Here is a 25713-nt window from a genome sequence, read left to right as displayed (position 1 = left end):
GCTTATATATCTGCTATTTTTGAATAGCCAAAGTATAAAAGGTTAAAGTGGTTAAAATTTTGCTGGGGACCCCCTGGAACCCCCCGCAAGGACCCCACTTTGAGAACCAATATACATTACAGATCTGCATAGCACATTTGTTCTGGGTTTTGTTTAACTATGTGACCCCTAGTAGCATGACTATGATGATCTCTCACAAAATGTATTTGAGAGTATACAGACAAATTGGTTGTTTACTATGACCAATATTCCTAAAGAAACCCACAAAAATCACATGCCACCCTCTCCCCTACTCTGAGCCACGAGCCAGACTGTCATGCAATCTCTCAGTACTCTGCCTCAAACCCAATAGAAAAGCCTTGCAGCTTAAGGTGTTTTTTTGTTTTGTTATTTTAACACAATAAACAGTCAACCTAAGCAGGCGACTGTCATTTATACTTTAGTGTACATCCAGGAGAAGTCCATGAGCACATCATGAGCCAGGGAAGACAGGGATCATTAATCCAAGAACATTATTTCCTCTACCGAGAGCATCCAACACCTACTGAAGCTGATGGCTGCACAGGGAGGTTTGACACCAAACATTCTACTAGAATCCATTGCCGCAGTAGAGCCGGTAGATGATTATATCAAGTCGTCATAATCCTCATTTGCATCATCATTGTTTACATCATAATCATATTCTATTATTATATATCTATTGTCTAATAATCCATAAATTCATCCATACATCCATGGATCAGGCTCGAGACGGGCATCTTCAAAATAATCATCAGAATCAGAATCAGAATCTATGGGTTGACCATGATCATTCCTCAGCTTGAAAGAGACACATTGCAGACCGTAGCGAGCAGCAGGCATCTCTCCCACAGTGTCCCACGTGTCCGTCTCTTCACAGTAGCACTCAATGCCATAGGGATATCTGCATGAAGAGAGACCAACAGCAGTGAGAGAAATGCCTGGTATGGACCAGAACAGAAGACACTTTTCCCCAGACATTCATGGAGCAGCAGTGTCTTACCCGAGTCCATCATCGATAACATAGTCTTCATCCATCCCTCCTAGCACGTAGATCTTTCCATCCACCACAGCCGTGCTATGCGAGTAGCGTTTCGCCTCCATGGGGGCACACATGGTCCACTGGTTGGTCTTGGGGTTGTAGCACTCCATCGTATTTTCCGCTGCGTCAGTCCACAGACCACCTATAGATAAACAAGTGTCTGTTAGTATGTTTTGCTATAGACCCAAACTACAGTGAAGTTTAAGTGAGTCTATAATAGAAATGAGATCAGTAACTAAATGCATTACTCAAGCACTGTACAATTTTGAGATACTTTTAGTGTTTGAATGTTTTACTTCTACACCACTACATCTCAGAGGAAAATATATTTTTGAGTGGTGGTAACCACTCCTACATTTTACTGTGTGTGTGTGTGTGTGTGTGTGTGTGTGTGTGTGTGTGTCTGTCCGAGCACCGGCCCCAACAGCTGCAGCTGATTGCAACACAAAGATGCAACCAGTCACATGGCACCACTTAAAGACATGCACACACACGCAGGCTCAGCACACGTGCACGCATGTGTGTGCGCACACACCAACACTGGTCAGGGCCAGGGTCTGCCATCACAATAGCCACACCAGGGACCATGTGTGGCCTGGGTGCCACACATGCCCACAATTACTCTGCCCCCTCTGTGTTCTTATTGGCTGGGCTTTAAACAGCCATAACTCCAGTTTCCAGCATGCTAAACTTCCCAAACGTTCTAGAAGCTCTTAGACGGACAATAGCGACAGGCTGTAATTGCTTAAGCCCCGCCCCCTCTGTGTTCCTCCTTGAAATGAATGGACAGGGATTTAACATCGTTCCTCTACTTCAGGGGTGCCCATTACGTCGATCGCGATCGACCAGTAGACCGCAGAGGCTGCGCAGACCGCCTGCAATCCCCCAGAAAAAGAAAAAAAAAATCTGTCCTAAATAAATCTATTAAAATATATTGCAGTGTGGCTTGTGATGTATGTGTATTGCGGTATTAGTGTGTGTGTGTGTGTGTGTGTGTCCCTGGGAAAAAAAAAATAAAAAAACATAAAACGCCCCTTTTTGTCTTCTGCTCACTGACTGGCATGCACGGTCTTTCGGCCTCACTGTCAACGCCCCGGCCCGCGGCTTCAAACCCACAATGCAATGCCTTGTTTTCATGTGAATAGCGCGGGGAACGTCAGTATTCAAGTCTATTAAAAATAACAATTATATCAAGATGTGCGCGGCAAAGAAGCCAAAAACGTACCACTTCCACGCAGAGTGGGAAGAAGAATATTTTTTCACGATGTCACATTCCAATTGCGTTTGCCTTCTATGTAACACCAGCGTCTTTGCAAAGAAAGGAAACCTGGAGAGACATTTTACAACACGCCATAAGGATTTCAACGGTGAATTCCCTCCCAAAAGTGAATTGAGAAGGAAAAGGTTGGGCGAACTGAAAGCACAATTAACCGGACAGCAGTCATATTTCACAAAGCCCACTTCAAAAGCAAAAGCAGCCACTGAAGCATCATTCCGGGTCAGTCATATGCTCATTCAAAGTAAGAAATCCTTCCAAGATGGACAGATGGTAAAAGACGCCTTCCTTGTGGCTGCAGACTCGTTATTTCGTGATTTTAAAAACCAACCTGAAATAGTATCAGCTGTCAAATCCCTTCAGTTATCCAGAAACACTGTTACACGGCGGTGTGAAATGATGGCTGATGATTTGACTCAGCAACTTAAGAAGAACATTGCAAAATGTGAGTGTTTCTCGTTGCAGTTAGACGAGTCTACCGATATAAGTGATACAGCACAATTGTGTGTTTTCATTAGGATCGTATTCAAAGATATGACAGCAAAAGAGGAACTATTAACAATGCTACCAATGAAAGAACACACTCGGGGCGAGGACATTTTTCAGATATTCAAAAGCTTTGTTGACAAAAACCAGATCCCGATGTCTAAATTGGTATCAATCACCACTGATGGTGCGCCAGCGATGGTGGGGCGCAGTAATGGATTCATCGCCAAATGCAAGCAAGACGACGATTTCCCCGACTTTGTTAACTATCACTGCATAATACACCAGCAAGCACTATGTGCCAAAATGTTGAATATGAAAGAGGTGATGGATGTGTCAATTAAAGTCGCCAACTCTATCCGGGCCAGAGCACTTCAAAGACGGCTGTTCCGTGCGCAACTGGAAGAGGCTGACAGCGACCACACTGACCTATTGCTGCACACCGATGTCAGATGGCTGAGTAGGGGGAAATTCTTGCAGAGATTCCGAGAGCTCCTACCAGAGATAAAAGAGCTTCTCCTTAGCGCGAAAGATGCAGAATACAAACAGCTTGATGACGAGAAGTGGCTGCTAGATTTGGCATTTTTAGTTGATGTGACCAACATATTGAATGAGCTTAACTTGGAGCTGCAAGGGAAAGACAAAACTGTGGTCGACATGATCGGCTCAGTAAATTGTTTCAAACGAAAACTAGAAAGGCTGTTATCAAAAATGCAGCGCAAGGATCTGACGAAGTTTCCAAACATAGAGTCCGAGCTGGAGAGGCAAGGAAAGGCGGCTGCGCAATTTGACAGTGCGCGCTACATAGAGCAAATAAAAAATGTGCAGTCAGACTTTAACAAACGCTTTCGAGATTTTGCCTTACTTGAGCCTATCGCTACATTCATGTGCTTCCCATTCGGAGAAGACACTGATGTTGATTCCATGGCCTCGAACATCGCAACACTGTTTAACATGAATTCATCTGCGCTGGAGAATGAGATCTTGGCACTGCAGGCTGACATACAGTTGAAATCACGGGCCCGTGATGGACAGTTTTGGAACTTACTCATGGAGGAAAAGTATCCAAACATCAGGACATGTGCAGCCTCACTCACAGCATTCTTTGGCTCAACGTATTTATGTGAATCAGCGTTTTCCCACATGAAGATAATTAAGTCCAAATACCGTTCCACCTTAACTGATGAACATTTGGAGGCCTGCTTGAGACTAGCTGTCAGCCGTGACAGTCCGGATTACGCAGCACTAACGGACTCCATTCAGTGCAAACAGTCATCTGCTTAAGGTAGGAATCTGTCCTAAATCTATTGAAATATATTGCAGTGTGGCTTGTGGTGTGTGTGTGTGTGTGTGTGTGTGTGTGTGTGTGTGTGTGTGTGTGTGTGTGTGTGTGTGTGTGTGTGTGTGTGTGTGTGTGTGTGTGTGTGTGTGTGTGTGTGTGTGTGTGTGTGTGTGAGAGAGCGCATGCGGCCATCTGCGCTGGAGAAGCGCGCCTGTTAGAACCATGGATTAGAGCGCGCTCCTATTGATAGGATAGTGAGCCATGGAATGTTGCTTGTGTAGATGTGTACTTTTTGGTTTCTTAGCCTTGCTTCTCTTTGTGGTTTTCACAGGGAATTGAAGGGACAGTCAACAAGAGAGAGAGAGAGAGAGAGAGAAAGAGGAGGAAAGAAAAAGAGAAACTTTCTATGTGCCTGCTGGAACTACAAACTTGTAGGAATAACTTGAGTGAGAGACTGGTCACTGGTGGTAATGATGAGTCACTTGAGTAAGAGACTCAACTGAGCTGTTTTATGTTACTTGTTAAGATTGTGCAAGGCACAACTATTTTTTTTTCCTGTGAACCCAAACAGTGTCATTTGGTGTTGCCATCTTATTGATGAGATAGTAAGAGACTCTGTTCTTGCAAATGAGCTGTTTTATTGTAGCCTGGCTACCTGTTAAGATTGTGCAAGGCACAACTATTTTATTTCTTCCTGTGAACCCAAACAGTGTTATTTGGTGTTTTTCCATCTTATTGATGAGATAATAAGAGACTGTTCCTGCAAATGAGCTGTTTTATTGTAGCCTGGCTACCTGTTAAGATTGTGCAAGGCACAACTATTTTATTTCTTCCTGTGAACCCAAACAGTGTTATTTGGTGTTTTTCCATCTTATTGATGAGATAATAAGAGACTCTGTTCCTGCAAATGAGCTGTTTTATTGTAGCCTGGCTACCTGTTAAGATTGTGCAAGGCACAACTATAATTTTTTTTCTTCCTGTGAACCCAAGCAGTGTTATTTGATGTTGTTTCATGGATGAGGAAGTAAAAAGAGACTCTGTTCTTACAACTGAGCTTTTTTAGGCACCTGTTGTTTCACTTGTTGCTGCATTATGCCTTCATGTGACTGTATGTATGCATTGTTATAATGTTGTGTTACATTCCATGAGTAATTTGTAACTAAGACTAACTTTACCAAACATTTTCTGCTTTGCAATTCAACTTCTTCCAATGTGGAGTAATTGGAATGATAAATAAATGCATTCATTGATTTTGAAACAGTCCTAATGCCTTAATGTTGTTATTTAGCTCCCATAGGTACATTTTTAAGTATGTTCATGGGATAATAATTATTTGTTGGTTGGTAAATAAAATGAATAACATTTTTTTTAAAATATATAATTAAATCGATAAAATCAGGCAAAAATAAGAAATAACCTAATTCTAACCCTAAAACCGAAATAAAGTAACCAAAAACCACCCAAAAAACAGGGAAAAAAAGAAAAGAAATCCATCCAAAACCGCGCAATTTTCGCGCAAATCCGGCCAATTTTTTTGGCGCGCGCGCGCGAACGCACGGCACTCATGCACGCGCGCTGCGCGCGCGCGTGCATTAGTGGTAGATCACCATGAGCTGGCAATTTCAAGAGTAGAACCCAAGTTAAAAAAGTGTGGGCACCCCTGCTCTACTTGGTGTGATTCTTTGTTACTCCAATAGTTATTTGACAATTTACTAGTGACTTTACAGAATTAGATTATTGATACAAAACATACATTAACTGATAAATTATGTTGTATTATTATATGTTAAGAAATTCAGCAGCACATCAAGTATAAAAAAAATCTGCCCAACCTTTACCAGATCTAACATTAAAGTGATGAACAAATTACAATCCAGTAATACAATTGGGTCACTCGATATCACCACCATATTCCACCACTAACTAAGAGCCTTTAAGAACCGGTATGATACCTGTAACATAGATCTTTCCATTCAGAGTGCAGGCAGCCAATTGACTACGTGGAATCTGCATAGGAGCAACTTCTGTCCACACAGATGTTTCAGGATTGAATTTGGCCACCTGGCTACGTTTATCTGGAGCAGCACCTAGAGTCCAGGAGAACAAAACATTATTCACTGTGAACAGGAGAAGCATAAAATAATACCAAAGGATGTGTATATTTCCAGTGAACCATTATGCTAGCCTGGTTCCAGACGAATCTGCCTTTGCAAAATTGCATGCACTTTAGCCCTCGGCAGATTAGGTCTGGCCCCCCTCCATAGAGATTTAATTTCTCTCCCTCCGCAGTTGTGCGGAACCAACCAGGGCCCAGTATCCAAATGTGGGCGGGCATATCACCTTATTTGGAGCAATGACGTACAAGGAAGCACTGCTCTGATTGGTTCGTACAAGGAAGCACTGCTCTGATTGGTTTAGGTCTAACCAATAGAGTCCGTTTGGATCTTTTTGTAACCGCCCCTTGGAAAAAAATCTACCGTTGATAGGGACCAGACTAATATCCACGCAGTGTGTCGTGTGATATTGTCTGGCCACGCGAGGCTACCATTATGCTTGACAATGACATTCACTAAAACCATTATAAAAATAACACAACCTCATGAAACCCAGCAGGCTGAACCTGCAGGTGCATGAATCTGTTCCATACCAATAGAATAGAGATGTCCATCCAGTGCGACCAAACAGCTGCCAATATAGTAATGTGCTCCCACACCGACAGAGTCCATCAGCTGCCAGGTGTCTGCGTTGGGGTCGTAGCGTTCCATCGAGTCTCGAGTCTTATCATCATCCCGGCCCCGGCCCCCCACTGCAAACAGATATCCATCCAGCACCACCAGGCCTATGGACCATGTGGGGTTGAACAGGGGGAAAACATTAAATGATCATTTAAGTGATGATCTTCGCCATATGCAGCCTCTCATTGGGTAACCGAGGTAACAACACTTAGCGGTAATTCCAAAACTAAGTTAAAAGGCAGGATCTTTAACAGATCATTTTAAATTCAACTTGAATTTCAAATTGTAATTTGACTAATATGATGCTGTGCAATAATTATGCATTCTCTTATGCAATACATTTGTTAAAGGAGCATTTCACCCCTGGAAGAAACTGCAATCACTCAATGTTAATAGTATTTGTAGTAGATAACAGTAGAACAATTTAAAATGTGCACCCTATGGCCAGAAAAATAATGAAATCTGTGTGTTTGACTAGAATTCGACTGGAACGCTGCAATACTACAATGACCATAATGCTTTGGTGCACTGCACCTCTTTGTGGGGGAGTAGAGGCTGCTTGTGGGTGTGATCTACACAGCATGTATGCCAGCTGGTGTTCAGTGTTGCCATGTCTGCTTATTATAAGCGGCTTCTTTCTAAAATGTAGTTGATATTTGGGTTTGTATCCAAATGTTTTGATTGTTGTTTAAACCAGTGGTTCTCAAAGATGTTCATGTATTTTTCCACGGACCCCCATCTGAAATTATAATTTGTGCCAGGAAGCCCCAACCAAATATGTGTTGTTAAAACGATAAAAAAATACTCTACATTTTGCACTTTTTTCCCCTCAAGATTTTTTGGAAAATAGCAGATCTACAAGCTCACAATGGGTAACATCGCAACGTGTTGTGAGCTTGTAGATCGGCATTTTTCAAATATATAATATCCCATGTCTAGGTTTAAAGTGCTCTTGGCTTAGTTATCTTCTTTTGGGCTTGTTTTCATAGACCTGGTTTCTTATTTCTTTCACAATATCTGGCAACACTGGAAGTCAGTTTGTTTACCGTCTCCACGTTGTATTTGGATTATTTCATGCTTGCGCTTATGAAACACTACACAGGATTATTATTTCATGTCAACATTCAAGTACAACTATCAGAAGATGTAACTCAGGTAAAGTAATGCGTCACTCTTCAAATTTAACAAAAGGTCCGCGAACAAATGTGCAGTTTGGGATGTTTTCTGTGTTCTGTTGTGTCTAAAATCTCTGGCAGGAGGGGGGCGGGGGGCTGCCCGCTGGCTGCATGACGTGTCGAGACAACATGTAGTGCGGAAAGGAATGATGTAACTTCTCGTGACGTAAATAACGTCACGAGATGTTCGAAGATTACTATATATCTAAAAACACAGATTGTACACAAAAAAAACCCAGGAGCTTGTTTCTTGAATCCTAAACGTCATTAAAATAAGATCTGGTTGCTAAATCGGTGAAATGTCCCTTTAAGAGCTACCAACATTTCCCATACTCAAGGCTGTGATGTCAGTAGTGTTACCTTACTGCTGCTTGACCGCACCACTCCACTAATACAGGCCCAATTATTTCAATTATTTCCTTTTCCCAATTCATTTATTTCATATTTTACAGTTGCTGCGTCTTTTGCAATATAGTTCCTGTCCATCTAGGCTCTTTACACTCATGGGGACGCATTTGTGCCAAAAGAGAAAGTGCTTCGGACACACAGTAAAAAAATGTTTTCATTGTTTTTGGGCTGCTGAGCGGACGGGCCCGAGCGAAAGCGCTGAGCGACCGGTGCGCAAATCAAGGTGGGTGAGTGACGGAGCGGAGGGAGGGAATCAACATCAGCGAATAGCGAGCGTGACAACAGCCCCCTGTAGCGTGGAGCGGCATTGACCACCACTCTGGGGCGGCAGTGGCTCAGAGGGTAGAGTGGCCGGGTAGAGTGAACTGGAAAACCGCGAGGTTCCCAGTTCGATCCCGGGCTGGGGCGCTCCCCTAGAGTTAATGTCGAAGTGTCCTTGAGCGAGATGCTGAACCCCTAATTGCTCCCGATGAGCAGGTTGGTGCCTTGCATGGTTTCCTCCGCCATCGGTGTATGAATGTGTGTGTGAATGGGTTAATGGCACAATCAATGTAAAGCGCTTTCGATAAAAGCGCTGTATAAATGCACCATTTACCATTTACCACTCTGCTACGCTCACAGTCTCTGGTACAACCAGCAACTGGGATCCACTGTCATCACTCACTTGTGATGTCTGGAGCAGATTCATTCTGCTACCTCTGTACGGCCACCTTTTCTCATTTAACTACTAACAAATGTTCATGTAATATATAAAAACTAAATCTTTTTGTTTACAATAGACATTCTGGGGGTGAATTCGGTCTACTGTTATGCCACCAAAATGTGGAATGCCCTACCACCACCAGCCATCAAAAAGAGCGACTCCCTACCCTCCTTCAAAAACGCCATGAGACGGGGACGTGCACAGATAGACTCTAGGTGGTGCTAGAGCACCTGCCCTTTGCCCTCTTGACCAGAAGTGCCTTTTTGAAAAAACAGTTTACAGCAGGGGTCTTCAACAGGGGGTCCGGGACCCCTAGGGGGTCCTCAGAGTTACTACAGGGGGTCCGCCAAATCTTTATGTGATACGGGTTTTCTTTTTACCATAACCACACGAAACCTAGCATCCCTTTTCTGAGGAGAACTTTAGCCAAAAATAGCCGATCTACAAGCCCACAACGCCTCGCAGCGCGAGGCGTTGTGGGCTTGTAGATCGGCTATTTTTGGCAAAGAGGTGCAGGTGTAAAAAGGGAGGGAGGTAAAAAAGAGCAGACCAAGTAAACAAAAAAAAGTATAATGTACTTGAGCACCTGCCCCTCAAAATGTCTGTGCACGCCACTGAGAAGAGAGCACCTGTCTGCAATTTGCAACTGGACCAAGACAAGTCTTCTAGCTTGCCAAAATAAATGAACCCCCACTGTTTTTTTAGCGACCCCATCACCGACTACCAAAATTTCAGCCAATCAGGAGAGAGTACCCATTTATCAGTTTCACCTTTAAAGTGTTCCCGTTCTAATTGTGTATGCTCATTTATTTGCGTCACCACTTCCAATTGCACTAGTTTAATCTGTGTCCTAACTGAGTTCTCTATCCTGATTGGATAACATTGGTACCCTGGCCCGGAAAATGCATTTTCTGTTTAATAAAGAGCTGGAGAGACATGGAGACTCCTGTTACTGAACAAACACTCCATAGCAGAACTATCAGAATAAAAGCTATTTAACACTTATTTTAATTATAAAATATCTTTAAATTGGCATTGTTTGACATCTTACTTTGGTGACATCGTACCAACTTCGTGTGAGCCTTTGTCTTCAACCATGAGCAATGAGGATCATAGCGCCACATCGCCCATGGACTGTATGAACCATAACCGTCACCGGTATCTCTGGACAGATACAGAGTAGAGCCTATGGTGGAAGAAGAGCAGAATTTAAACGATGACTTATGCCTTGATTGTTAAAAGAAATACATATTTGAACACATTTCCTGCCATTGACGGAGATGTCCGTCATTTCAAATCCAACCACTGACCGCCATTGACGGAGCTTTCCGTCAATTCAAAACCAAAAAATGGCTCTAACGCAACTTAGCAAGGATCCCTTAACCCATTAAGACCTAGCCTGGTAAACCCTCCCTCCAGAAATCTCAATTGTATTTTATTTCAGGAGTGAGTCTGGCCTGCAGACCTATATGGGCAATTTGGCTGTGGGCTGGAGATGGGCGGGAGTAATGTAGCTTTGATGTCCAAGTGGCCCTCTGATGTCCAATTAAGCCACTTAGGCTGCAGTGATTATCACCAGGAGTAATTGGTTTGTCTTTGATGTTAATGAGCAACTTGTATGAAAGGTGTATTGATGAATGACGTGTGAACCACTCTGGTTCCACCTGATTGGCCTACCCCCGCTGTCAATCACAAAACAATGAGGGAGGACGCTGATTGGCTCGGTTAGTTGGTAATTCCGCTAGAAACTCCCACAATGGGCAATCAGGCCAGACTCACTCCTGGAATCAAATGGAAATGAGATTTCCGAAGGGAGGGTTTACCAGGCTAATTAAGACCTGGAACTGTGTCATTTTTTTATTTGAGCTAAAAACACGTACTTTAGTGTACATCCAGGAGTAATGAAAACAACATGCACCCTAGCACTGCTCTGTCCTTGTACCCCTTCTTGTTACCTTTTTTTTACTGCCTTCACATTTCAACACGTCAGAGGCAAAACAAACCCCAAGTTGATTGAGTTGATGAACTTCTCACCTAAGGCAAACACCACAGGATTGTTCACTCTCATGGGCAGTCGTCCAACTGTCTTCCACTGGTCGGTCAGGGGATCAAAGCTCTCAAACGTGTCGACATGGTTCACCTTGGACTTTGCTCCCACCGTCACGATCACTACAACCAGTGGTGGAGAAGGAGCAGGTCAGACAAGAGGAGATTTAAGAGTTCATCAACGGTTTATTTCATAAAAAAGAGACCATCTCACAGGCATGGTGGCCTGTGAGATTCAGCTCGTCATATTTTAAGAAGCGTGCTGTGTTACAGTAGGGCAGTGGTTCTCAACATGTGGGTTGGGACCCCCAGGGGGGTCCCCACATGATTTGTGGGGGGTCCCCAGATTATGGCATCAAAAGTAATCAACAAACTACTATGAAAACTGGTCAAACTTGACCAGATTGTCAAATAATATAAGAAAGAGGCAAAAATTGCAAATCTACAAGATCAGCTATTTTCACAATATTTATCTGTGGATGCTAGTCTAAACTAAATGTAATGCCTACAATTCTAAGTGCTTGTCAGGGTGGCAGGTCCACAGTTCAAATATGATTATTTTGGGGGATCCGCAGTTCAAATATGATTATTTTGGGGGATCCGCAGTTCAAATATGATTATTTTGGGGGGTCTGCAGTTCAAATATGATTATTTTGGGGGGTCCACAGTTAAAATATTATTTTGGGGGGGTCCCCATTTAAAATATTTTGGGGGGGGGTCACCAGATTATGGCATCAAAAGTAATCAACAAACTATACTAAGAAAACTGGTCAAACCTTGACCAAATTGTCAAACAATAGAAGAAAGAGGCAAAAAATTAATAAATAGACTATCTACAAGCTCACAACGTCTCGCAACGATCTGATATTTTCATAATATTTATCTGTGGAAGCGAGTCTAAACTAAATGTAATGCTTAAAATTCCAAGTGCTTGTCAGGGACAGGGTGTTCAAATATGATTGTTTTTGGGGGTCCCCAGTTCAAGTATGATTATTTTGGGGGGTCCCCAGTTCAAATATGATTATTTTGGGGGCTCTCCAGTTCAAAAATGATTATTTTGGGGGGTCTCTAGTTCAAATTTTAGGGGTCACAGGCTGAAAAGGTTGGGAACCACTGCAGTAGGGGACCTACCTGTGGGCCTGCGTGGGCGTGCTGTGGCCTCAGAGATGAACCTCTGACAGCCCTGGTGTTCTTTCCCCATATCCAGACTCTGAACCACAGCGTGGCGGTAGGGGGGACTGATGAGAGGCAGACGGATGTGCTGTAGAACCTTAAAGATCTAGTGAAATGAAAAATACGTTTTTTCACAATTTTAGAGCATATCCATGGTCATCATATGGGCATTCCTAACAATAGATGGCAATTATTATTTTTTAAACCCATTTTTGTGTATATTTATATCAAAAGTCCCTATAAAGCCCATCTTAATTACTTCCTGTAAACGAAAACGTACTGCGTGATGACAGATCAACTTTAATGAATATAAATGTACTTGATTTCGTTCACCTGTGTGATTCCCATAGCTGCACGTTCCAACAATATAATTATGTGCATGCAGATATGCACTTAATGGGTGCACGTTCAACAGTGGAGAATGCATGGGCGTCCTTAACAAATAAACGCTATCCACCTGTTTAGGAGCAGATGGCTCACCCCAGACCGTTCGTTGCGATCCGGGGCGACCGTGTTTAGGGGCGAGAAAATTAGGAGCAGCTCGCTCACCCAGACCGTTCGTTGCGATCCGGGGCGAACCTGTTTAGGGCCGAGTGAAACGGCAGAGAAGGAGAGTTGGCTCGTACAGTTTTTCGGAGACTCTACACGGTACAATGACTAGATAAGATTAACCTTTGTGTCTCTGGTGGAGAGATTTACTTAAAGTCAACGTGCTACCACCTTTGCACGAAAGGATTGCACTGCATTTCATGCACTTTGCATGCTCATTTTCCTCTCTTGTAAAGTCCAACCACACTTGTGTTGTGAGGATTTTTGTGTGTTCGATATGCTGCTGTCCTGACAATATTCACTCCGTCACACTCAAAGGACACTACTATTCTGATCCTAGATCAGTGGGCTATCCACCCCACTCACACGTGTAGGCGTAACGTCACCACAGTCGCTTGCATGCACACAGCTGAGCCAAATGAAGACGGAGGAGAAATTCCAGGAACCGTTTGCGGGAACCGTTAATGCAAATACGATGGAACCGGCTCCGGTTCTTCAATCTCGGAACCGGATCGGAAAAAATAACCGGTTCCGGGTCCCAACCCTACGTGCGCCTGCAAGCTACAAACAATAACCGTACTATAGCCTGAAAGAATGGAACCTTGCGAGGGCGTTTCAGACTAAAACTTCAAAATAAAATGACCGGAAATGTCATTGCACTGGTCTGGATCTTTAATAAACACAGAACATACTTATGTTTTTCACATAGTCAAATAAAATCATGCGTAATACCAGGATGAAACATATCGTCGCCAACCTCCTATCTCAGTTTTTCAACTTTTTCATTTTCTTTAATCAAATCAATTCAACTATCTCCACACTCACTGGTCAAAAACCTCCTAGTCTCCCACAATTTACAAATGTTTCCGGTCATACAGTCTGGGACTCGGAAGCTCTGATAATGATTAGAATATAAACCGGATGTGAAGCCTCCTCCCCACGTCTTTACAGTCGCGCAAATGTATCCGATTATAAATCAAAATCATTTAAGTATATTTAGCTTGCTGCTTAGCAGAAATGGAAATTAAAAAAGAAAATGTAAAGATATTTTAAAATATATTTTCGTGAACGGAAGTGCCAGCTTCCTCAATCGGATTTGGGGAGTTGTAGTTCCAGACTCTATATAGCAAGCATTCAGAGATTGTGGAATAGTTGTCTGGCTACGCGAGACTAAGAACCTCCTAACTCCACTTGAGCTGGATTTGGGTGAAGTCAAAGTCATTATAATATAAGGACACATGAACGTATCTGACAATGTAGAAAGTCACAATACCAACTTTTATAAAAAAAAAGATATATATTTTGGACATAGTTGGTTACTGCCTGACAGCAGAGATAATAGATGTAGAAGCAGTTGGCTCTGTTCTAGAAACTACCTTGAATCTAGAACAGTGGTTCTCAAACTTTTTCATGTCAAGGACCCCCAAATTGACACGTATTAGTCTGCGGACCCCCATTTGAAAATATATGCCAGGGACCCCCCATAAGAGAAGAATGTTATGGCTCTATCAGTGATTCGCAACCATTTTAATTTCAAGGACCCCCAGTATTACATGCATTTGGCTACGGACCCCCATTTAATGGCATTTCTATCTCTGGGACCCCAATTTATATGCCAAAATCTATGTTAATTTAACTCTGAGAGTGTACAAATGGAACCAAATGGACCCGTTAGGGTCCATTTGGTTCCATTTGTACACTCTCTGAGTTACAGACCCATTAGGGATTTGGGTCATAACTATCTATCATTTAGCTGGGGACCCCCTGGAACTCCCTCAAGGACCCCTGGGGGTCCCCGGACCCCACTTTGAGAACCAATGATTTAGAAGACCCCTGACATGTTGACAGGCAGAGACCTCTGATCGTCTGACAAGGTGAGACTAAGACATGACTGACCTGTTCAAAGCTCTGCTTGCGGGTAGGACACCTGTCTAACCACAGCATGGCAGCATCAAACACCATGTCCTCCTCGGGAACATTCAGATGGTCGCTGGAGAGAATCTCTGTCAGTCTTTCCACAGGGAGGGAGAGGAACCCTTCCTATTGGTAGAAGAAATGTACATTAGATGTCTGTTCTCGCACTTCACACTGAAGTCACCTTTTCTCCTCTGAAGTGCTCACCGGTGATAGATTTGTTTGTTTTGGTTAAAGGGACTATAGCTTATTAACTCATTCACTGCCACGGAATTAATTAAAGGTAGGGTAAGTGATATCTTTTGGTTAAAACAAAAAGTATTTTGTTAAAAGGTTAAAGCACTATATTCTGATAATAATCATTGCTATAGAGTGTTTGTTCAGTAACAGGAGTCTCTCCAGCTCTTTAATAAACTGAAAATACATTTTCCGGTAGGTGTCAAAAACTCAGCCAATCAGGAGAGAACATTTTTTTTATAATGTTCCAGTTCCAATTTTACCTGCTCATTTCTTAGTGTCATCACTTCCAATTTCACTTGTTTAATCTATATCCTGATTGAGTTCTCTATCCTGATTGGATAAAATTGGAAATGAAACTGAAACGAAAATGCATTTTCTGTTTTATAAAGAGCTGGAGAGACAAGGACACTCCTTTTACTGAACAAACACTCTATAGCAATGAGTACTATCAGAATATAGAGCTATTTAACACTTATTTTAACCAAAGAAAATCACTTACCCTACCTTTAATTAGGCAGCGTTGAGTCTATAACCTTGGTTGGTTGGTCCAAGGATCCGTCAGCGATGTCACATCACTGACGAATCCTTGGTATCTGTATGCCATGCTACTTCTGTGTCGCATAGTAGTGACATCACTGTCAAATCCTAGGTATCTTGATCCTAGCCTTTCAACATGTGTTTACCAGCAGTGTCACTACACGCTGTTTTTTTTTCACGCTTGTGCTAATGAAACACTAAACAGGATTATTATTTCATGTCAACATTCAAGTACAACCATCAGAAGATGTAACTCAGGTGAAGTAATGCGTCACTCTACAAGTTTGCCGGTTCGTGAACATTTTATGCACCGTCAGCAGGTCTGTGGTAACAGAAAGGTAGGGAACCCCTGCTTTAACATGAAAGGAGGCAAGCTTTTCCTTTTTGTGGTCACGTGAATTCTGGGTGTATACTCTTCTTCGGTTGCTTGGATCATTCTGCAGGCTGATCATTCATAACCCCCCCCCCCCCCCTGAATGTTTGTACCCAGGTCTGGGTCAGTTGTGGAGGAGGGATGTTGCTGATTAGGAGAAACAAGCCAACAACAGACAAACAACCTGGGGAAATATATGATCCCTCAATCACTGACCTGCTGGTGGATGACACCGAAGTCTTCCAGAATGTAATCCATGCAGTGTTTCTTCAACCCTTCATAGGAGTGGGCCTCGGCCAAGCAGTAAATCTCTACACAGTTATTTATGTTCACATCACGCTCCATGTTTTCACAGCAGACGTCTCGAACAGCCGCGACATCGAACAAGTCTGACGCTGCCAGCAGGGCCTAGAGACCAAAATGAACAAACATGTATTTATTAACTCAATTTCAATCCAAGGCTCACGCCGCCATTGACAAGTCACTCGTCATGTGGCGTTTTCAGTGGTTTACGATAGAGGGCGCTCTTCCGCAGCCTGTGAATCATAATGATGATGATGATGAAGCGTACAGCCAAAGAGCACGTGATCACAACAAAATCGAGAGGGTTTAGTCACCGTGTATCTAATTTTCTCTGCTTTCTGTTGCTTTTTGGCGGAAAACGAGCACATTTCTTTCCTCCGATTCTACGAGACTCCCCCACCGAGTGCCGCGCTATGAGCTTGTAGATCTGCTGTTTTTGAATAGCCAAAGTGTAAAATAATGCTTTTTAGCTCAAATCAAAAAGTGACACAGATGCGTTCCAGGTCTTAATGGGTTAAAGCAATCGGCGGCTGGATCGTTGCAAAGATAATATTCTATGATTTTTCAAAGGTTAGTGAAAACGCTCAGAATTGCTGGTAAGGGCAGCTGTAGATGATGTTTTAACTCTGGCAGTCAATGCGTTAAGCACCGATATGGAACAATATGGGGTGTGGAAAACAATCGATTCGAATACGAATCGCGATTCTCATGTTGGACGATTCAGAATCGATTCTCAAAAAAAAAAAAACGATTTGAAAAAAAAAAAAAATTTGAATCGGAAAAAAACTTTTTTGAATCGAGAATCGTTTTGAATAGAAAAAAGCAACTTTTTTGAATCTGAAAAAAAATGTTTTGAATCGAGAATCGTTTGTTTTGGGGAAAAAAATGGAATCGTGACCCCAAGAATCGGAATCGAATCGTGAGATAGCAGAAGATTCACAGCCCTAAGAACAATAGTGTTGATAATAAGGTTTATGATGAAAATACATTACCTGCACATTTGAGCTGATCACACCTGTCTTTGTGATGGTCTCTGTGATGCGCACTTCACAGGTGTAGGCGTAGTCCACCATCAATCCAATCATCTGAGGCTCCACTCCTCTGATGGTCACCCTTTCCTGTGTGGACTCCACCATGCCTGATGTAAACATGGCCTGTGCAGGTTGAAAAGGAGAACGGTTTGAGTGTTCATGGTTTAGGCCAGGGGTACTCAACTACAAATCTTGAGGGTCCACAAATCATTTTTTGAATAAGGCAAAGGTCCGTTTATTTAAGTCGGTCGATCGAGCTTAGCTTATCAAATCGGATCCCCTCCCAACCAACCAACCAGGGACGTGCAGAGATAGACTCTAGGTGGGGCTAGACTAGCACCTGCCCTTTGCCCTCTTGACCAGAAGTGCCCTTTTGAAAAAAAAACGTTTTTTTTTCCAGTTTACAGCAGGGGTCTTCAACAGGGGGTCCGGGACCCCTAGGGGGTCCTCAGAGTTACTACAGGGGGTCCGCCAATTCTTTATGTGATATGATTTTTCTTTTTACCATAACCACTCGAAACCTAGCATCCCTTTTCTGAGGAGAACTTTAGCCAAAAATAGCAGATCTACAAGCCCACAACGCCTCGCAGATTTTTGGCAAAGAGGTATAGGTGTAGAGGGAAGAGCAGACCAAGTAAACAAAAAAAAGTATAATTTACTTGAGCACCTGCCCCTCAAAATGTCTGTGCACGCCACTGCAACCAACTTAATAAAACTGGGGTGCAGTGGCGTAAATCTGGGTTGAGGCTATAGAGGGGGTCTCCACGCCAAAATGTTGAGGTTTTCTTTTTTTTCTTTTTCTCTAATCTAGCTCATTTGACATTGTGTTATGTTAATTCTTCATTATTAATAACTTACGATGCATAAGTGGGTTCAGGTTCTATTATATAAGTATTTTTAATTATTTTAACATTTATTTTTATTATTCTAAATGACTTGGGGGAGGTCCAATCTCCCCCGTACCCCCTGGGATTTCCACGTCTGGTGCAGAGTATGAAAACATACATGAAAATAATCATGAAAACAACAGAACAACAATTCAAATACTTTTTCACACCCCCTCCAAGAATACCCCCAAAAATATATATATATATATATTTAAAAAAAGGCAGACCCGGTCCTGGACCGCGGTCCGCCTGTTGAGTACCCCTGGTTTAGGCCTTTCTTATGCACATTGTGTCAACTATTAATTGATTGGATATAGAATCGGTTCACATAAAAGCCAAGGCAGAAGAAGAACAGCAGGTCACTAAATGTATGCATTTACCTCAAAGTAAGAGCTAATGGAGGCCAGTACAGCACGATGGCAGGGGACCTCCTGTCCCTCACAGCACAGGATCACATCACACAAGATATTCTTGAGACGCAGCCTGTTGAGACCCTCTAAGACCTTCTTGGGGTGTTTGGGATCCACAAACGTCTTAGCAGCCAGCGAGGATTGAGGTACACTGGTACCGTCCTGCAACGACAACATCCAGAGAGAGGATTTATAAAATCAGACAAATAAACTACTATTCATCTGTGAGTCATGTTGCTGATCTGGTTAACTCTTAAACTGCTAGGGGTTTTCTAAAACAGCTTGCAGCCTCTGCCAGCAGTTTACATGGTAAAACATAGGAACATTTTTATTTTTTTCTCAGTTTATTTTCTAACATTGAAGTGAATGGACAGCAACTTTTTGGAAAATGTTATCTCCTGGTTCTTTGTGAAGAATGGAACCCCCCCCTCCCCCCCCCCCCCCATATATATATATATATATATATATATATATATATATATATATATATATATATATATATATATATATATATATATATATATATATATATATATATATATATATATATATATATATATATATATATATATAGATATATAGATATATAGATAGAGATAGAGATAGAGATAGAGATAGAGATAGAGATAGAGATAGAGAGAATTATTTTGATTTAAAAAAAACGTTTTTGGCAGGCAATAGCATAACTCATTGAGTGCCATTAACGTGTTTCACGTGTTTTACCGCTATGGTGCAACGTGCCATTAACGTGTTTCACGTGTTTTACCGCTATGGTGCAACGTGCCATTAACGTGTTTCACGTGTTTTTGAAAAAAATAGAAAAAAACAAAAAAAGGTTTTCTTTTTAGCCCAAGATATCATCATCTGAAGATGTGCAGCTTGTTTAACTTATAACTTAAAAAGGCTGTATCTCGCTTCCTAAGCACTTTTTTTTTACTTTGAAAAAATAAAAAAATAAAAATCATAATGGCCAGAAATAGATAATAATTTGGGCCCTCAATGAGTTAATTCTCAAAAACGTTTATAAAAGTTTTTTAATGTGGCTTGGAAACTGTCCTTGTGCACCTTGTGAAATGTATATTTTGTCATATTTTGAATTGTTTGTAGACTGCTGGACTGCTATATCGACACACATAGGTTTCCTATTGTCATCTTGGTTTTCCAGTTAGCGTGTTGACCTGAATTGAAAAAGCCCTATTGAAAAAGCAATGGTTATTATTCTTTGCTCAACTTTTCAGCTGATTGCCAAACAAGACTTGTATCGTGGACAGAGCTGCGAGGGCCCGTTCATATATTTATATAGGGCCCGTTATATATAAATTTTTTAAATCTTTTTTTTACCGACTGGGTTCCCAGATTGGTATCCCTGTGACGCTGCCGCTTCATGTAGAGATTGCAGGCCTTTCGAACACCCTTGACTTTCAACAAGTCTGATGCTGCTAGCAGGTCCTAGAACAAATGAAACAAAAGGTCTGATGTTACGTATGTCTGTGACAAACATGGAGGATATGAATATGGTTTATGATGATAATACATTACCTGTACATTATCAGTGGAGATGGACACCTTTGATGTATAGGCATAGTTCACCAGCAAACCAATCATCTGAGGCTTCACTCCTCTGATGGTCACCCTTTCCTTTGTGGACTCCACCATGTCTGATGTAAACATGGCCTGTGCAGGTTGAAAAACAGGATGGTTGGCTTAGTGTTCATGGTTTTAGCCCTTACTTATTGTATCCGCCAGACCAGACGGCCGAAGGCCAGCAGAGACTATGTATTTGCCCCCGTCTGTCCCACAGACTGTATAAAAGAAATGGACGAAGGGAACGTGACGTCACCCATTGGTTTCTACAGACCGTAAATTAAGCCGATTGTTGGCAACCCGCTTGATTGTTGGCAATCATCGGAAAAATGAATGGGCTTTCTAATCTGTGGCACCAAAATGGCCGCCACTTTTATGTCCTATTACTCTTCCAAATGTTGTCCAAAACTCTCGCAAAGGACCATGACAATAGATAGATGTGTATTTACCTTAAAGTAAGAGCTAATGGAGGCCAGTACAGAACGATGGCAGGGGACCTCCCGTCCCTCACAGCACAGGATCACATCACACAAGCTACTGTTGAGACGCAGCCTGTTGAGACCCTCTAAGACCTCGCCGTGGTTGGAGAACCCCTGAGTCTGCTCTGAGTGGATTTGAGGTACACTGGAGCTGTCCTCCTGAAGAGCAACGTCACCACCAAGAGGACAGGGGGCTGAACTGCAGGCTCCCTTTGATAGACCAGCCTGTACAGTATATGAATATGACAGTAGGAGTGGATGGAATAAATGGTCAAATTGTAATGATTGTTAGTATGTTACCTGTAATGAATACATGGTCATATAGTTATGATTGTTAGTATGTTACCTGTAATGAATACATGGTCATATAGTTATGATTGTTAGTATGTTACCTGTAATGAATACATGGTCATATAGTTATGATTGTTAGTATGTTACCTGTAATGAATACATGGTCGTATAGTTATGGATGTTACCTGTAATGAACACGTATGACAGAGTGACAGCATCATCATATGTATATCAAACACATCATGAGACAGTATTAGCAACTATAAGTCTATTAGGGCAGTGGTTCTCAAACCTTTTCATGTCAAGGACCCCCAAATTGACACTTATTACCCTGGCTTATAAAAGATAAGCCAGGGACCCCCATAAGAGAAGGTTTTTACGGCTCTCTAGCAGTGATTCTCAACCATTTTAATTTCAAGGACCCCCAGTTTGACATGCATTAGGCTACAGACCCCCATTTAATGGCATGTATACCTCTGGGACCCCAATTCATATTGTAAAATCAATGTTAATTTAACTCTGAGAGTGTACAAATGGAACCAAATGGACCCGTTAGGGTCCATTTGGTTCCATTTGTGGGGTCCCAAAGTGGGGTCCCCGGACCCCACTTTGAGAACCAATGTATTAGGGAATATTATCAGAATAATGTCAAAACCTGGAATACATTCCTTTCCAAGACATGTCTTCACCAATGTGTTTGTAAAGGTGTCTAGTAGTAACACATCTCATAAAGATTGAAATTCAGTTTCCCTAGGGGAATTTGTGACAGCTGCTGGAAGTTGGGCTACCCTTAACCTTATGCGGGAAATAAATCAATAATTAAACTCCGCTTTAAGTAGTATGTGAGGGGTAAAACTTTTTTAATGATTCTGAATCAAGCATTTGTTTTGCACCAAAACCACTCCTTGGGCTAATGCCCAAAGATAAGGTGAAAGAAAGAAGAACTCCTTGTTGGCACTAACACGGGTTCAAATTCATTCTCTTGCTATGCCACAAGCACTCTAAAAGAGTACCTACAGGTGGCTGCAATTCGAAACCGTATTCCTCCAGGACTTCAGAACATGTACACTTTATTACAGTTTGCTGTGATCTTTGTTTTTATTTGTATATATTTTTTGCACTGGATTTTATGTGATTTGTTTACAACGACTCTCTGTTTGGTTCCATTTTTACACTCTGGGTTTACACTTACAGACCTGTAAGGGTCCATTTTGTTTGTACAGATAGCTAGAGTACTGCCAGCACTGGTGATTTGCATTGGTGTACGGCATGGGTCCCCAAGGACCCCCTACACAATGTATAATTTGTCTTTATACCTGCATAAAAAAGTTTGTTGATGTCTAACATATTCATGCCATTTATTTAGCATAGCTGTAAGACAGACTGATGGGGAACGACTCCTGTAATACCTGTATGCCATTGTTAAACAAGGCTACTGAAGTCTGTCTAAGTGTCTTCACACCTTGTTTACATTGTTAAGCAGGAAGCAACAATCTCCACCGCTTTACATTACAAAGGAGTGTCAATGACTGTAGTCTGTCTGCTACGCATAGCTGTGGATTTGAGAGAGAGGGGGGGGGGGCTATTGTGCTGTGGAATCAGGAGATATTGTGGGTGCTGGGTCGTGCAAGGCCATTAGGTGCGGTGCTGGACTTCTATATTGAAACCCAGCATTAGATACAGCCTCTTTCCCAGGTGATTCGCCCATTGGTGGTTTTGAGGTTAGTTTAAGGCAGTGTTTTCCAAACAGTGGGTGGCAGGCAAGCAAATATCTCTTTTTTTAATTATTTCTAAAAAAAAACTTCTTATTTAAATAAATACAAATATTTTACAATTATTAAAAAAAAAAGAAAAATCCATTGAAAAGAAAATAGCAGATCTACAAGCTCACGACACGTTGTGAGCTTGTAGATCTGCCATTTTCACTAGTTTGAGTCCCGGGAAGACATCAAATGTCTCTTTTGGGTCACGACCAAAAAAGTTTGTGAACCACTGTACTGGCTTAAGGCATATTTTCTGTGAGTTCAGGGTTAGGTTTATATAGGCAATAGGCATATAACCACGCCCACCCAGATACACACCCAGACACACACACACACACACACACACACACACACACACACACAATCTCTGAATGCTATATAGAATCTGGAACTACAACTCCCGAAATCCGAGAGAGGAAGCTGGCACAAAATATATTTTAAAATATCTTTACATTTTATTTTTTAATTTCCATTTCTGCTAAGCAGCAAGCTACATATACTTAGATGATTTGTATTTATATTAGGATAAATTTGCGCGACTGTAAAGACGAAACGGGCGTGGGGACGAGGCTTCACATCCGGTTTATATTCTAATCATGATCAGAGCTTCCGAGTCCCAGACTGTATGACCGGAAACATTTGAAAATTGTGGGAGGCAACAGTCTGGTGACGCGAGACTACACTCACATGGTCAGTGTTCAGTCTCATCCTCTTAGCAGCCTGTGGTGATTCTCTCTGGCAGGCAGCATCCAGGATGTTGTCAGCCATGTCTGAGGTGAGAGAGAACACACAACATTACTGTTACATGTGGTTACACAGGAACATACCCATAGTGTTACATGTGGTTACACAGGAACATACCCATAGTGTTACATGTGGTTACACAGGAACATACCCATAGTGTTACATGTGGTTACACAGGAACATACCCATAGTGTTACATGTGGTTACACAGGAACATACCCATAGTGTTACATGTGGTTACACAGGAACATACCCATAGTGTTACATGTGGTTAGGTTACACAGGAACATACCCATAGTGTTACATGTGGTTACACCGGAACATACCCATAGTGTTCATTTAACTCTGAGAGGGTACAAATGTGACACGTCGTATGGTTAAATATAAAACAGTTAATACTCTAGTACTGCTGTGTAATTTGCAATTTAGGCATTTAGCAGACGCTCTTAATCCAGAGCGATTAAATCATTTGAAAATGTTTGATTTCAGTGTACTGCACCAACCTCATCGACACAAATGCCTCATGAAGCAAATCACACTTGGCAATAATAAGTAGAAGTAGAATGTAGTCAGTATTAGCAGTACAGTTACAGTAGTAATATTATTAGTAGTAGTAGTACAGTAGTAATACTATTATTAGTAGTAGTACAGTAGTAATATTATTAGTAGTAGTACTACAGTTACAGTAGTAATATTATTATCTAACCATTATTTAACAACATGGATTGGATGTTGGTGATATAATGTATTTGTCTTCTCTTTACAGTATTCTTATGCCTCAATCAGCCTCAATACAACGTCCATCTTAGCCTTAGATCAAGACCTTCGTGGATGTATTTTATTGATTTTGACATTTTTATATCTAAGAAGTCTTAGCTCCACCCCCCCCCCCTGCCCTGGAATGTAACCAGTACAGCCCGTATTTCTCCAAACATGTAAGGAGTAGTTGTGTAATGTATTAGTCCATAATGCTTCAATAAAGAAGTGTTTTAATCCCGTCTGTGGCCGAACGCCATTTACCACTCGTTTACTTACTGTTTACATTGAGTGTAATTCCGGTTTTCACCTGATGCGCTCCGTCACTACCTTCCATTGGGAACTAACGACAGAATCGGCCACAAACGGGATTGAAACACTTCTTTATGGCAAAATATGGACTAATACATTGATTACACTAATACTCCGGACACCTAGTTAACATTTGGGACAATATTTTGTATTTGTACATGTTTGGAGAAATACGGGCTTTACTGGTGACATTCTAGGGTAATCTGGGGGGGGGGGGGGGGGGGGGTGGAGCTAAGACTCGTAGAGATAAAAATGTAAAAATGGGGAAAATCTACGAGTCTTCATCTAAGGCTAATCAGTCTCAATACAACGTCCATCTATAAACAATAAGGCTCATAATACACATATAAATGACAGAAAACGTGTATGTAAACAAACAAACAGAAAAACAAACAGCTCAAATAAACCTACCTCGTTGTTCTGCATCAAATCTACAGGGAATGACTTCCAACCAAGTGTCCACAACACACAGCAATGGAATGAAATAAACAATGTAATATATTCACTTTTAAACGTGTTAAACTAGTAGAACTAAACACTGTAAACAGACTCAGAGCTTCTTCTTCTTCTTCTTCTTCCCGCGTCTGCTCTTTAAAGCCCAGAGAGGAAGTGTGTCACCACTAACTGTGTCCTCCTGATAACACTAAACAGTTCCGGACACAATGAGATCCTGATCCGGTCTGGACCGCAAATAACTTTACGTCATCAGGAGGCCGGAACCAACAGTCAGAACCTCCGGTGCCTTGCACCTCCAAAATAATTCCCCTAGTTTAAAATGGGGTTAGTTTGGTTTAATCGTTTCGTTTCTTTTGGTATAATAATAGTTTGGTATAAAGTACATATTTTATTCTATCTCATAGCGTGACAATTTAGTGATACTAAACTAATTGATTCGCATTATGTGGGGAACAAACACAACATAATGATAATAATAATAATAATAATAAATAAATGCTGAACCCTCCTCACTGATAGAGATGTAGGTTAGAGGTAACAAATGACCTCATAACTAAATCCACTGATGAATGATTAATAATAATATAACATTACAATAGTTCTACAAGCTCTTTTTGAGAAGTTTATGGTTAACTAGAGTTTCGGGGGGCTACGCCCCCCTCAACCCCAGCCGCGCACGGGGCCCAGCGTGGCCGCGTGTATATTGGGGTACTCAAATTGCTGGAGTAAAACTGTGGAAA

At 41.7% G+C, this 25713-nt stretch overlaps 1 protein-coding gene across 2 annotated transcripts; it reads right to left on the bottom strand.

Moving 5' to 3' along the window:
• Window positions 1-270: 270 nt before the first annotated feature.
• On the bottom strand, window positions 271-25080 carry LOC311060802 (kelch-like protein 24). Of its 2 annotated transcripts, XM_084079137.1 has the most exons (16): window positions 24929-25080; window positions 23393-23475; window positions 20622-20876; window positions 20128-20262; window positions 19930-20037; window positions 18559-18750; window positions 17253-17414; window positions 16174-16365; window positions 14790-14933; window positions 12303-12450; window positions 11160-11294; window positions 10177-10311; window positions 6752-6943; window positions 6057-6191; window positions 1022-1202; window positions 271-922 (listed from the first exon to the last, which is right to left on the bottom strand). In XM_084079137.1, exons 2-16 carry the CDS (start codon window positions 23471-23473, stop codon window positions 721-723), a joined length of 2397 nt encoding a protein of 798 aa, XP_083935263.1. In that variant the 5' UTR covers window positions 23474-23475; window positions 24929-25080; the 3' UTR covers window positions 271-720. The 2 variants fall into 2 exon arrangements, with proteins under 2 accessions (XP_083935263.1, XP_083935264.1); XM_084079138.1 differs by lacking the exons at window positions 18559-18750; window positions 19930-20037; window positions 20128-20262.
• Between the last annotated feature and the right edge of the window lie 633 nt (window positions 25081-25713).

Source organism: Gymnoscopelus microlampas (assembly GCF_963454915.1).
Source record: "Gymnoscopelus microlampas genome assembly, chromosome: 14".
NCBI lineage: Eukaryota > Metazoa > Chordata > Actinopteri > Myctophiformes > Myctophidae > Gymnoscopelus > Gymnoscopelus microlampas.
Note: the sequence above shows the minus strand (reverse complement) of the source record. Positions and strands in the feature narration are given on the sequence as shown.